We start from the raw sequence: 14,435 nt of genomic DNA on the forward strand, positions 1-14,435 counted from the left end.
CAAGACATCGTGTCTCTTCAAACAGGTGCTTTGAATCCCATAAATACTAATCCAATCAAAGGGTTTTACCCAAACTTAAAATCCGAATTTCAAAATCTATTTCTATGGAATATATGGATCAATTCCAAATGTTCCTCAACAATGGAGGAGGTAATATAACATGATCTGATCTGGGTTTTTCTTCTTTTCTAACTCTTTTATTTTATATTTCTTCCCTTTTTATTTAATTTAATTTAATTTAATAATTTCTCTGAAAATGTTCTCTTTCTCTGGTTTGGTTTTCTCTGCAGTGAGCGATAACTCTCGCAATAGAAAACGAGAAACTCTTCCTCAACAATCCAACTACACTGGTCTTCGCTTGGCTTATGGAGGAGACCAACAACAACAACAACAAATGCAACTCTACCAACAACAGAATCTCATCCTTCCCTTTTCCACTTCATGCTTCCCAGAACATCTATCAACCCACATCAGACAACAGAGAGAGGAAATCGATCAAGTTCTTCGAACCCATGTATCGAATTCTCCTCTACTAAAATGGGTTTCTTTTATTTTTCGATTTTTAATGTTTGGGTTGGTTCTCGTGTTGTTGTTCTATACAGGAAGATCAATTGAGGCGCACAATAGCAGAGAGACAACAGAAACATTACCGTGCGCTGATGGATGCAATGGAAGAAACAACAAACCATAGGTTGAAAGAGAAAGAAACCGAGTTGGAGAAAGCAACTCGTCATAACTCGGAGCTTGAAGAACGAGTCTCGCAACTCAAAGTACAAACTCAGGTTTGGAAAGCTAGAGCGAGGACTCAGGAGGTGACAGCCGCGTCTCTACAAACTCAGTTACAACAAGTAATGATGGGTGTGCAGGATAGGAGGGAAGAAGAGGAGAGTGGGAGTCAGGGAGGGTCGCACTCGGAGGATGAAGAGTCGACTCATATTGACCCGGAGCGAGTGAAGTCGGGCACGTTGGTGTCCCCATGCAAGGTGTGTGGAAGACGAGTTGCGTCGGTTGTGATGTTGCCTTGTAGACATCTGTGCCTGTGTAGTGTGTGTGCTGCGAGTACTGAAGTTTGTCCTGTGTGTCAGGCCCACATGAGTTCTAGTGTTGAAGTCTACTTCTAAGTTTGATTTGTAATTTTCGGAGATTATCCTTGCAATTATAACAACAATATTTATTCTCTCAAAAGATTAGTCAACGACATGAATCTTATTAGGCATGTAAACTCTACCTTGACTTGGTAAATGACAAAGTGACAACCAATCAAAGTCAAGTCAACCTTTAACAATCGTTCAATTAACCAAAGTCAAAATATTTTAAATGTTTCAAGTGGAAAGATAAGATTCTTTCTAGAGTTACTAGAGATCATGAAAAAAAAAAAATAGTCTTTTTTCTTTTTTTAATATTTTAGAATTTTATGTCGATTGACTGATGGACAAACAGAAGTTGTGAACCATTTTTTAAGAGACCTTTTACGATGCTTGGTTTGGAGAAAAGTTAGAAACTTTGGGATTAGAAGTTATATTAGGCTGAGTTTGCTTTTAATTAGGATGAGAAGTATGAGGAACTTATATTCTTTGATATATCCTCAAGTCATCTTCAATTTACATATCAAATTCTTTGATTATGTTTGTGAAAGAGTTTGAGCGTATTTTGCCAATGAACTCAGTCGAGCAGCATAAGAGAGGACTAATGCAACAACCCAAAATAGCAAATGGTGCTCAACTCTGATTCACATAGTATGGTGCCCCTAGGCCAAATGATTTTTTGATTTATTTTATCGAAAAACGTTGGACATTATCGAGTAGGACGTGACCATGAATGTTTTTCAATAGGAATTATACCAAAAACGATTAACTGTACATCTATCACACTAAATCTAAAAGTCAATAGCCTAAAAATCTTTAACTTCTTAGAATAGAAGTTACAATGGTTAGGGTAAATATCCAAAACCTAGATCATATGTCTCACTCACAAGTACACACCACACCCAAAAATCATTCTGAAAAATAAAATCAACCATTGGTTTTAGCCACTCAGCCAGACATGAGAAGCTACCTCACACTAGAGTTGTCAATGGGTCGAATTTTATCTGATATCTAAACTTATTTGATCTGGAAAAAAAATTATTTGAATTAGGAATTTGAATCTTCAAATCGGATTTGGATTGAAAGTTAAAGAACCAATAAAATTTTGGATTGGTTTTAGATTAACCTCAATTCAATATGATTATTTCTTAATTTAAAAATCATTTATTGCATGTCTCTTAAAATAAAAAATCCCCTTACCCATTATGCGTTCTTGAGAATCTTTCCCAAAATCTAGGATTTATTCTAAAAACGCATCGTATTCAACCTAACCTAGGATTTCTTTCTAAAACCTATCGTATTCAATCTCACCTAGGATTTATTTCCAAGAGGATGGAGTAGGTGTGGAAGTTGGTGATGGGATCAAATCAGATATTCGAAGCCTCAATATCCTAAGATCCTTGATGTCGATGAGGATTTCAAGGATTCAAGGACAAGTTTGATGAAGAAGAAGGTAAAGGTGATGCTCCACCTCTCTCACTCTCTGTTCCCAAAATCATATATATATATATATATATATATATATATATATATATATATATATATATATATATATATATATAGGGTCCCGTTCGGCACCCTAAGTTTTACCACACACTTTAACAAACGCGTTTTGTCTTACATGGGTTAGAAGTTTCGGAATGAGCTGATTTTTGGTGAGGATGATCTCTATGGTGAGGAGATCATCCTCACCAAAAATCAGCTCATTCCAAAACTTCTAACCCCATCAAAATTGATTTACAAAAAATGGACGGTCCACGATTTTTCAACGTGTAAACATGTGGCTAAACATTTCGGAATGGGCTGATTTTTGGGGAGGATGATCTTCTAATCATAGAGATCATCCTCACCAAAAATCAGCCCATTCCAAAACTTCTAACCCATGTAGGACAAAACACGTTTGTTAAAGTGTAGGGTAAAGCTTAAGGTGTTGAACATTTCCCTTTAACAAACGTGTTTTGTCCTACATGGGTTAGAAGTTTTGGAATGGGCTGATTTTTGGTGAGGATGATCTCTATGATTAGAAGATCATTCTCACCAAAAATCAGCTCATTCTAAAAATTTTAGCCCCGTGTTTACAAGTTGAAAAATCGTGGACCGTCCATTTTTTGTAAATCATGTTTGATGGGGTTAGAAGTTTTGGAATGAGCTAATTTTTGGTGAGGATGATCTCCTCACCATAGAGATCATCCTCATCAAAAATCAGCCTAGTCCAAAACTTCTAACCCATGTAGGACAAAACACGTTTGTTAAAGTGTAGGGTAAAGCTTAGAGTGGGGAATGGGACTCATATATAAAATAGAATTGTTGGTGTCCGAATCAGATCGGATCAGTTTTGGGTTGAATGCATTTTTAATCGGATCGGATTTCGTTCAAAGATGCATTGGCTTAATTGAATCTAGATCACAGAGTGAAAATTCCGGATTGGCAATGGTTTGGTACTGAGTGGGTATCGAACCAATCCATTGCAAGCCCTATCTCACACCAACAATTTATGATAAGTTTTTAATAAACTAATCATATCAATTTTGATACTTACAAATTCTATAAAAAAAAAAAAAATTGCACCACTCACCAGTTTTTTTCTTGTTAACTAACCATTTTTTTAACTTTTTTTTTTGTAAGAATTTTCACATGCAAATAATTACACTCTTTACCCTATATTATATTAAGGGATTCTACTACGGGTGTCAATGGGTCAGTTCTGATTCAGTTCTTAATGTAATTAGACCATAACTATTATATTTTTAGATTCCGATTCCCAAGAATTGACTGAAAATTCTTTTGTAATCATCAGTATAAATATATTTTTTCTTTCAAAAGAACATATATTATCTATAAAGTATCAACTTAATTATTATTTGTTCAAATAAAAATGTGAGTTAACTAATTTTTCAAAAATTAACATTCATCTTTTTAACAAATAATAAACTTTTAGAAGAGAAATGATCCATTTTAAGCTTCAATGCATAATTTATACAAAAAATTGAAGAAATTTATATAAAAATAAATAACAAAAATAAATTGGTTTTAAGTAACTATGGGTATTCATCCGATAAAACCTAATTGTTTCTAACACTTCGCTTAGACGCGACTCTAATTGGTTCTAATAGAAAGATAATTGAATCAGGGTTTTTGGTTCAGTTCCAGTTTCATTATGGTTAAATGTGTACCCATTGACACCCCTAGATTCTACCATGATTTACATACGAATCCATTATACGATTTACAGTGGCCACACTTTATGGTATTATAGCCAAACACCCTCAAAAAGCAAAGAGTCATTTTTGCTAACGTGGTAGTGTGCAGAGAATCATGGATTTTTTTTCCTTGAGATACAAGTCAAGAAACCTATGGTGCTCTGCACATTGCCACATCAGCGCAATGTTGAAGGAAATTTTGGTTTCCTAAAAAATAATTATGAGTCATGCTAGAGGGACATTAAAATTGACATAGTTTTTTTGTTTTTGTTTTTTGGTTGCTAGATTTCAACTAGGCGCGGGCTATATACACCCACTTTTTTGCTTGTCACACCCATTTAAACATGGAAAGTCAATAATGTTTGAGTACATAAATATACTTTTTGGTTTTATTATGTTTTACTGCAAACACCCACTTAACACTCACTTAACAAACACAACTTTTCTCTCATACTGATTCGAAAAATCCTATCAAAGTTCAGTCGAATCTATATAAACAACTGATTTCTCTTCACAGCTTCATCAAACGATCGTGATTTGATCCATTTGTGATGATATTATTCATTAAAATCTGATTTTATTTTATCATTATTTGATCAAATTAAACATTATGATGGATTGAAGTGAGTTTTTATCATTTATTTTCAATGTCTTTTGTTCTTGGAATTATTTTTATTCATTTTGCAAATGAACCATGATAAAAAATCAATTATCTATATCATATGCATCATTTTTATTTTCAAAATTTTTAGTACGTTCGGTAAATTAGTACTGAATTCATCAAGACTATTTCGATAGGTGCATACCAAATGCATTTTTTCACATGGGATCCCCGTGTAAAGAATTGTTTTCATTATGTACCTATTGTATAATAACATATTTTTCAATATGTTTCTATTGAATTTATCATTCTTAGATCGGTAGTTATATAACGAACAATTCCTTGCGTGAGATCCCATCTGAAAAATGTTCATATCTATTTACCGATAATTAGTGGGTGAAACTAGTAAGACAATTGCTGCATACAACTACAAGCAAAATGGGTTAAAGCAGTAAGTGGGTGTAGATAGCGCGCCCCATTCAATTATTTGGATTTAAGATTTTATGAGCCCATTCATAATTGTATACAACTTCTGAAATTGTTTGAACTTATATGTTTGGTAATGTTGAGATAATAACTTGAGTCAAATCTTTGTAATGTTGGAATGGTGTGTTAAAAATCTTTAATGGCGTGTGATAAATAATTTAATAAATCGGGATGTAATAAGTAAAAGTTGGGGTGCCAATAGCAGCCTTTTTTTATTTTCTCCTAATAATTTTTTTTAAATAATCTATTTTCTTATTTTTCATTGGTTGTAAAAGAATTTATCAAAAGTGGTTAAGGTTTATAACATTAACGATAATGGTAACAAATTCTTTTTTTTAAATAATCTATTTTCTTATTTTTCATTAGTTGTAAAAGAATTTATCAAATGTGGTTAAGGTTTATAACATCAACGAGAATGGTAACAAATTCTGGAATAAACATTGAGTTCTAAAAATCAACCGACCATCACATTCGTTCGAACCAATGCATGAAATCGTTTAATTTAAATCTCTTGAAGTATCAGTAAAGGTTTCCTTGGATTCTATTAATAGAAATTTATCAAAACGGAGCACTAAACATCTTATTTACCAAAACGGTAATTTACTGTTTCGATAAATACTTTATTTTACCAAAACGGTAAATTACCCTTTTTTTGTAAATAAGATGTATAGTGCTCCATTTTGATAAATAATGGACATATCGTCCATGTTTCGGTAAATTTGTCTTATATTGTTGCAATCCCTAGGAATATTTGTTCATCTCAGCTGTCATTGAGTTTTAATTATATGGTTTCCTCTCAATGTTAATGTATTTCTGTTATTCAAATTTCTTTTGAATTTGTTTTTTTTTTTTTGGCAAGATTTGTAACTGATTTTGTGTCTCTTCAAATTTGATCGTCAGTTGGTTTTTGTGTCTCTTCAAAGAGTTGCCATCGGTTAGACTCTGTGTGACTCCTCGAGAAGACATGAAGAGGGGTGTGCGTTTGTCAACTTAAATGCCACTAATATATAATATACACAAGTGTGATTAAGGATTTAAAATCTGATTTTTGATTCATTTCTTCTTTCTAATTCAAACCTCTCTCTGTCGGGATATATAGATTAATACCAGATGTTGATCGACGATGGAGGTATTATTATTTTTATTTTCCTTCCCTTCTTCTTAACTTCATCATTCGATATTTGATTTTTTCTTTGCTTTTTTCAACTTTTGATTTTGGTTTGATTTAGATTGACATTTGGAGATCTTAAATGAATTGGGTATACATGGTTCTAAAGTTTTCCATCTGATGTTCTTTGCAGTGGGTGATGAACCTCACAATAGGGGACAAGACACTGTTGTTGCCGCTGCAGCACCTACTCCAATTATGCTCGTAAACCCCGTACAACTCCATAACAAGCGACCCAATGCCCCTTTCGCTGGTCTTCGTTTGGCATACGGGGAAGACCAACAACTGCAACTATTCTTTCAAGACATTCTCATCAATATTCCGTCACCAATTCCAGATATGCCAACCCTTATCAAACAGCAAAGGGAAGAAATCGATCAAGTCCTTCGAACCCATGTATCGATTTCTCCACTGTTAATTGGGTTTCTATCATTTTTTCATTTCCCTCTGATTTTTAATTATGGGGTTGGCTGTTGCTCTACTAATTCGATAAAGTCCTTGAACCTAGTGACAAAATTCTGCAATTTTTTTGAAAAAAATCACCAAGTTTTTTTTAAAAATCATATCCTATTCATATATATAAAATACATATTTTTTTAAATTTTTTCGAAACTTTCTCTTGCCGAATTATTCCCAAACCCCGACTTTGTCACTATGCTTCGAACCCATATATTGATTTCTCCTTTGTTAATTGGGTTCTGTTTTTTTTTTCATTTCCCTTCAATTTTAATGGTGGAGTTGGCTGCTGGTTATTGCCGTACAGGGAGATCAGTTGAGGATCACATTAGCAGAGAGAGGGCAAAAACACTATCGTGCACTAATAAGTGCAGTCGAAGAATCAGTCCCGCATAGGCTGAGAGAGAAAGAGACTCAACTAGAGAAAGCAGCCCGTCGTAAAGTGGAACTTGAAGATCAAATTGCACGATTTAGAGCAAAGAAGCAGTTTTGGCATACTAAGGCGGAGAGACAGGAGGGGACCACAACATCTCTACAAGCGCAACTACAGCAGGCTTTGAGGGAGAAGGGTCGTCAAGAGTTTCACATGGACGACGCCGTTTCTTCTTCTCACATCAACACAGAGGATGCCGTGTTGAGAAGCAAGTTGACATTGCCAGCGAGACCAACGTGCAAACTGTGTTGGAGACGAGCAGCATCGGTGTTAATATTTCCATGTCGGCATCTCTGCCTTTGTACTATCTGCAACACTGCCACCGTCAAAGATTGTCCTGTGTGTGTCTCTGTCAAAAGTGCTAGTGTTGAAGTCTATTTCGTGTGATACCAAGGCCCAAGCCGAGGCCGAAAGCAATGCAGAGCAAATAAGGAAAACAAATGATTTCAATAATTAAATAAAATGAATAGAGAAAAAATATGTTTGATTTATTTTATTTGTTTGATAATTGCAATTCTTTCCCTCAAATTATTTGATTTGAATCTACATGTTAACTCATGTATCCACGAAAACTCTTGAATGACTATCATATATCTTGATATACAATCTCCGATTTGAATCTACGTGTTAAGTCATGTATCTACGAAACTCTTGAATGACTATCATATATCTTGATATACAATCTCCAAGAAAAATGTGAATAATACATGTAATAATTGAAACAATTGAGGTTTTGTTTTTAACGATTGTTTCCTGATGAAGATCGAATGGCTGGATAAAATCTCTGAGCTACAATGCTACAAAAACTATGCCCAGATTCTTTTCTTAGGGACAAGATCGGATGTTTTGATCTCATCTATTTTAGCAGCCACGATGAAATCATTCATACTCAGTCCACCTGCATGAAGAATTGTAAAACTGTTATAACAAAATCTGGAAAGCAATCTCATCTAAAGACACCTTAAGTTTCTACATTCGTGTGTGTGTGATGTTCAAACTGAAGTGCAACCTTAAGTGAAACATTTAAAAAATAACTAAACCTAGGTTTGAAAAAAAAGAGGGAGGGGGGGGGGGTGTTCTTTGTTCGTTCGTGTGTGCGGTGTGTATGTCAAAATCAAATCAACAAAAGAGAGCTGGAGTATCAACAAAAAAGTATTGACATTTTTTCCCCATACTTACCAATGGAACTAGTCCATAGTTCAGCCCTGACTTGATAGGGCTGTTCCAAGTGAATATTCGGGAAATGCCCAGTGGCCTCGGTAACCTTGAAAATCCTATTGATGAGTTCAACCCCACATTTGAAATCCCTCAACTTCCATAAACATTGAAGTCGAAGGCCTCCTTGGTCATCCAGCAGTCTCCAACCAATAACCTTAAACAACATAACATAACTCACAAATTTAGCAATGGGCATTTATAATTACCCTCTAAAGATCACCTGAAATTGATATCAGATTTTTTTAAACTCATTAATAGTTTTTAAGATGAAAAACCCAAAAATGGGCACTGGAATTATCCCGAATTTTCACCTTTTCTATGAGCTCCTCAAGACAAAAATAAAAAATGGGTTGCCCTTCTACCGAGACCCAAAAAAACCAAACAAAATGGAAATAGAGATTTTGCTTCCCTTTCAATAATTCTTTGAGAAAAAATTCGTGGGGTATCCAACAAATTTCTTTCTCAATAGCTCTTGAGATCAATATACAAAATGGGTACTTTGAGATTAAAATTAAGAATCATAATATCTCTTGACCCCCCCCCCCCCACACACACACACACACAAACCCCCCAAAAAAATAAAAAATAAAAAATAAAATTTGGATAATTGAGATTTTGCCCACTTTTAACAGTTCTTTGAGAAAAAAATTGGAATGGGTATCCAACAATTTTCTTTGTTAGTACTAGTAGCTCTTGAGACCTATACACAAAATGGGTAATTGGGATTTTGCCCAATTTTAATAGTTCTTTGAAGAAAAAAATTCGGAATGGGTATCCAACAATTTTCTTTCTTAATAGCTCTTGAGACCAATACACAAAATGGGTAATTAGGATTTTGCCCCCTTTCAACATTTCTTTAAGAGAAAATTCGGAAAGGGTATCCAACAAATTTCTCTCTCAATATCTCTGGAGACCAAAACCGGGAAAAACAAAATGCCTCTTTTCAACAGTTGTTCAATACGATAATTTCAACCAGACATCCAAAAAAAATGCATTTAATTAGCAGATTTGTTGATAAATGGGTCTTAAAGATTTCACCTTTCTTAGTAGCTTTTGAGCATCTTCTTTAGACATGGGAGACTGCGAAGGAGAAACTGGACTGCAATCTAGTTGGGCAAGAGAGAGAACAGAGAGATTAGGAATTAAGATTCGATGTTCCGTGTCGAGGTTACCCAACACTTTATTTCCAAAATCACTCGCTATTTCTGCTGGGAACGGATCTCTCGCGCCAAAATCTCCCAAAAAATCGTCACCCATAGCGAAGGATTGCTTCCCCTTTCGCTTCTGAATCGGATTTGAGGAGACTGAGAAGGTGTGGGTGAAGGATAAGACGGCGCAGTTTAGATTCGTTCGGTGTTTATGGTTTGAAGTTGGAGGAGTAGAGAAGGGAGGAGGAAGAGAAGCGGAGAAGCAGAGGTGGGTGGTGGCCATGGGAGAGAGTGGAGTGATGTTTACTGAAATGCGCACCCTCAGCGTGCTTTGCGGATTTGTCTCTTGGTCTTACTTATCTTATTATCTTGAGATCATGATATGATGTGTATACATTCCTCGAGATACGGATCAATAATAATGTTTTTTCTTTTTCTTTTTTTCCTTTTCCCGACAAATCATGTTAATTCTAGGTTTTACTTACATTGGCTCAGGTTTGGAGGTTGAATAAGTTCAAATAGAGTTGAAAGGGGTTTTCTTACCATGACTCATGGTGAGAGTTTGGAGGTTGAATAAGTTTGAAATTAAAAGTTTTCTTCCAAGGGATCAAGGTGAGTTTGAAGAGGATGGAGGGAGAGAAAGATCATGGGTTTTATGATTTTAGGTCAAAGAGGAGAGAGAGAGAGAGAGAGAATTGGAATGTGGCCGGAGTAGATGGACTCGTCGAAGAAGATGGTGATTGCTCGCAAACCCCAAGTCGAGATGCTTCGGTTGAGACTTGAGAATGGAGAGAACTATAAAAACAAATAAGTTTTAAGAAAAAAATCTATTTTTTATTTATTTTATATATAATAAATATAATTAAAATATTTATATTATAAATCGGATTGGATATTATTGAATCGAATGTGTCGATATCCGAAACACATTTGGATATTAAAAATTATTTGAATTCGAATCCGAATCCAAAATTTTCAAATAATATCTTAAAAATTGAATTCAGACTCAGATTTCGATTATCCATACCCATAATCACAAAGTCAGAATATGATTTTAAAATAACAAAGGAAAACTTATATATATATATATATATCCAAAAAAAAAAAATCGAAGAGTGACTGCACTTTTTACTGTGTTGATGTGGCAGTGTGCTAAGAATCATAGATGTTTCACTCGTATCTCAAGGGGAAGCATCTATGATTTTGAGCAAACCACCACTTCAGTACAGTGTGAAACGCAGTCACCCTATGACACATGGGCGGACTCATAAAATTTCGCTCTTAGGAATCAAATTAAGTATATGCTATCATTCACCCTTCTCTCTCTCTCCCCCTCTCATTTTCTTATTTTTCTTTGTATCTATGAAAGTTTCAACCATTAGGATTCGTGGTACAAGAAGTAATACCCTTAGAACTTGCAAAATAGGTTAAAAATGATCGTGGAAACCTCAACTCCTAACCTAGGAGTTGTTCGAAAATCTCGACAACGAAAAAATATCAAATGAAGTTTTGTTCGGTAAAATCCTACCGAGTTCCAAAGAAAATTTAGTAGTTTCCTACAACAAAAAAAAAATTAGATTTTTTTCTAAGTGGGTGTGACAAGTAATTTAAAACGTCTATTATTGTGATTCCACTATTTATTAGAAAATGACTTTTAAGTTGGTGCGTCAAGAAAAAAGGTGGATGCAAAGAGTTTGTCCCTTCCTAGTAATATTTCACTTATGCCCATCATTATCGTCATTGAGTTTGAACAAGGAGGCAAAATCGGATCGATTTTCTACCTACAAAGTGCTCGGATTGGGACATAATCGTTGGATTTGCAACTCATTCCATCAACCAATCTCTTATCTTTTGTGTTTTTCTCGTATCCATTTTTTAATATATATTTATTTGTTCAAGAGTGTGATTGATCTTATGTGTACATTCACTTGAATAAAGTATTTGGTGGTAGAAATCCCAAAGGATCAACAACACTCAAATTCTTCTCACAAATTAGTATCGTCCATTGTAAAAGAACAAAAAATCACACTCTCTAATCTCTGTGTAGCATAGAAAGTCTATGGAAAAATATGTCATACCTCTTTATCTTTCCCAAGTAACGAGGGCTCATCCCCACCATTAGGGGTACACATTGGATCGTGCCAAACTGAGAACCAAACTCACCTAAGACATTTTGGATTGGTTTGACTCAGTTTTTTAGCTCATCAATTCGGTTTGTTATATATTATATATATGGGTAGTATTCAATGGCTAACTTTTTGGCAAAACATTTTTCAAAACATGAGTTAGAAGTTTTGGAATGGGCTGATTTTTGGTGAGGATGATCTCCTCACCGTAGAGATCATCTAATTCATGTTTACAAGTTGAAAAATTGTGGACCGTCCATTTTTTGTAAGCTATTTTTGATGGGGTTAGAAGTTTTGGAATGAGCTGATTTTTGGTGATGATGATCTATATATGAGTCCCGTTCAATGGCTAACTTTTTGACAAAACATTTTTCAAAACATGAGTTAGAAGTTTTGGAATGGGCTGATTTTTGGTGAGGATGATCTCCTCACCGTAGAGATCATCCTCACCAAAATCAGCCCATTCCAAAACTTCTAACTCATGTTTTGAAAAATGTTTTGCCAAAAAGTTAGCCCCGTAGAGATCATCCTCACCAAAAATCAGCCCATTCCAAAACTTCTAACTCATGTTTTGAAAAATGTTTTGCCAAAAAGTTAGCCATTGAACGGGACTCATATATATATTCAATATAACAAAAAAGAGCTCTTACTACTTGCTTTATGTATTCTAACAAATTTAGCCACCAATTTGAATGGTCCAAATGACATGACCCTAACCATCTAATGAGTTTAAATTTTGGAAAAATTATTAAGGTTATTAAGTAGATAATTGAGATTATAGTGATATTAATATTATATTGCCAATGTCATTTTCTTTGCCGCACCTTTTAACTAAAATTTTGTTGGTAGTGGGTTTTTTAGCCATCTGATTTGATAATTAGTGTCTTGGTATATATGTTTAGGAGAGCCAAACTGAACTAAGCTTCGTTTGGGTTGATTTAGTTCTAGAGGTAGTGGGTTCAGTTTCGATTTTGGATTTGTAGAACCGATCAAGTTCAGTTCGATTCCAATTTTGTACCCAACCCGAACCATGTGCATCCATGTTCATCACATAAAGTTGTTTCTGAAAAGAACAATAACAAATATAAAAATTAAATACCTATTTTAGATTGACAAGTAAGACTATTCCATTGAGGATTGAGGGACTAATATTTCAAATTTTAGAAAATTAAAGAAAAAATGGTGTGATTTTAGAGAAAATTTAAATTTTATAAAAAAATAATTAAAACTAAGAAAAATTTGCAATTTAAGAAAATCTTAGGAGAATGAATCCACTAAAATCATCTAATTAAATATAATTCTAATAATCAAGTTCTTATTAAATAACTCAAATCAAGAATTCAACTAAAGATCTTGACTCGAAATATTTTTTATTAAAAATCCTTGTGAAATAGATCTAATTAATTGATTAAAATTTTCTTCTCTTAAATTTTTTTTCTCCAATGATTCTCCATTACAGTGAGTATTCGATATAATGATTTTTTTTTTCACAATAGTAATGGATCATGCCAAGCATGATGGGTGAGAAGAAATAGTTGAAAAATACTTAGGATCCAAGGTTGTGGAAAAGAAATTTATTAAAAACTTTTAAAAACACATGTAAGAACAAAAAATATTAGAATTAAGTCTAACTAGTTTAATATGACTTCATCAATACCTCTAAAATGAGATATTAACCAAACATGATCATGGAGATACAATAGCAAAATAAATAAAATACTTATATTTATTAATGATGAATTCTTTGAAATTCTTTAACAAAATCTTCCTTGTCTTTCAAAATTACAGTAAAAATAAAAATAAAAACCTAAAGTTAAAAGATAAAGAAAAAAAATCAAGAGAGGGAGAAAGATCGAATAGAGAAAAGATAAGAGAACCCAAAAACTAGAGAATTAAGATATTTTTTTATAGACAAAAACTATGTTATTTTAACAATAAGTTTTCACTATTTTTTCATCTGAATTGACTCTCCTTGTAATAGAAATATGTTCCCTTCTCAATTACAATTCTAACCCTCACTAACTTTGCTCTATTTTAGTAATTGAGTTAAAAGTTATGTCCAAAATAGTAAAATGTGACTGTTTTAGAGTCTTTGACTTGTCACGTGTTTTTATCAATTAAAAATCCACATTAGCATTTCTTCGTAAAATATGAATTTATTTTTTTCTAAATCAATTTTTTAACCTCATTGATCTCGCATTATACAGATAAGTGAAGTAAAAGTTATAAGCAAAATGTTACGACTTGGCAGATTTAAAGTGAAAAAAACTTGATTATATCAATTCGGGACTATTAAATCTCTTGACTGTACTTTGACTTTGGATTTCAACTTGACCTTTATCTTTGGTAATTTTCCTACTTTTCGATTCTTCAATTTCATTTTGTTTTGCCTGCAAGAAATGAACATAAATTAAATCTCCGAAATCTATGAAAATATATACAACTTAGTTAATAAAATGTAACTTATGATAAATTAACTATTATGCATGATTTTATGAAGAAATTGTAACTCTA

General features: G+C 33.6%; 3 protein-coding genes across 3 annotated transcripts; 2 read left to right on the forward strand and 1 right to left on the reverse strand.

Annotated features, from left to right (window-relative positions):
• On the forward strand, positions 1-1,195 carry LOC147389281 (putative BOI-related E3 ubiquitin-protein ligase 3). Its single transcript, XM_086419588.1, has 3 exons — positions 1-150; positions 291-514; positions 603-1,195. Exons 1-3 carry the CDS (start codon positions 105-107, stop codon positions 1,119-1,121), a joined length of 789 nt encoding a protein of 262 aa, XP_086275714.1. The 5' UTR covers positions 1-104; the 3' UTR covers positions 1,122-1,195.
• Positions 1,196-6,318: 5,123 nt separating this feature from the next.
• LOC147389282 (putative BOI-related E3 ubiquitin-protein ligase 3) lies at positions 6,319-7,848 on the forward strand. The gene is made up of 3 exons (XM_086419758.1): positions 6,319-6,501; positions 6,674-6,936; positions 7,304-7,848. Exons 1-3 carry the CDS (start codon positions 6,483-6,485, stop codon positions 7,814-7,816), a joined length of 795 nt encoding a protein of 264 aa, XP_086275884.1. The 5' UTR covers positions 6,319-6,482; the 3' UTR covers positions 7,817-7,848.
• Positions 7,849-7,989: 141 nt separating this feature from the next.
• Positions 7,990-10,142, reverse strand: LOC147389283 (Transcriptional coactivator/pterin dehydratase). Its single transcript, XM_086419467.1, has 3 exons — positions 9,686-10,142; positions 8,609-8,801; positions 7,990-8,327 (listed from the first exon to the last, which is right to left on the reverse strand). Exons 1-3 carry the CDS (start codon positions 10,076-10,078, stop codon positions 8,236-8,238), a joined length of 678 nt encoding a protein of 225 aa, XP_086275593.1. The 5' UTR covers positions 10,079-10,142; the 3' UTR covers positions 7,990-8,235.
• Between the last annotated feature and the right edge of the window lie 4,293 nt (positions 10,143-14,435).

This window comes from Akebia trifoliata, chromosome 12, assembly GCF_017979445.1.
Source record: "Akebia trifoliata isolate Shusen 1 chromosome 12, ASM1797944v1, whole genome shotgun sequence".
NCBI lineage: Eukaryota > Viridiplantae > Streptophyta > Magnoliopsida > Ranunculales > Lardizabalaceae > Akebia > Akebia trifoliata.

Coding starts and splice junctions, on each gene's coding strand:
- LOC147389281 (XM_086419588.1), top strand. CDS start 105: ATGGAATATATGGATCAATTCCAAATGTTCCTCAACAATGGAGGAG. Junction 151..290: donor GTTCCTCAACAATGGAGGAG/GTAATATAACAT, acceptor TTTTCTCTGCAG/TGAGCGATAACTCTCGCAAT. Junction 515..602: donor ATCAAGTTCTTCGAACCCAT/GTATCGAATTCT, acceptor TGTTCTATACAG/GAAGATCAATTGAGGCGCAC.
- LOC147389282 (XM_086419758.1), top strand. Junction 6,937..7,303: donor ATCAAGTCCTTCGAACCCAT/GTATCGATTTCT, acceptor ATTGCCGTACAG/GGAGATCAGTTGAGGATCAC.
- LOC147389283 (XM_086419467.1), bottom strand. CDS start 10,078: ATGGCCACCACCCACCTCTGCTTCTCCGCTTCTCTTCCTCCTCCCTTC. Junction 8,802..9,685: donor CTCAAAAGCTACTAAGAAAG/GTGAAATCTTTA, acceptor ATGTTGTTTAAG/GTTATTGGTTGGAGACTGCT. Junction 8,328..8,608: donor ACTATGGACTAGTTCCATTG/GTAAGTATGGGG, acceptor TTCTTCATGCAG/GTGGACTGAGTATGAATGAT.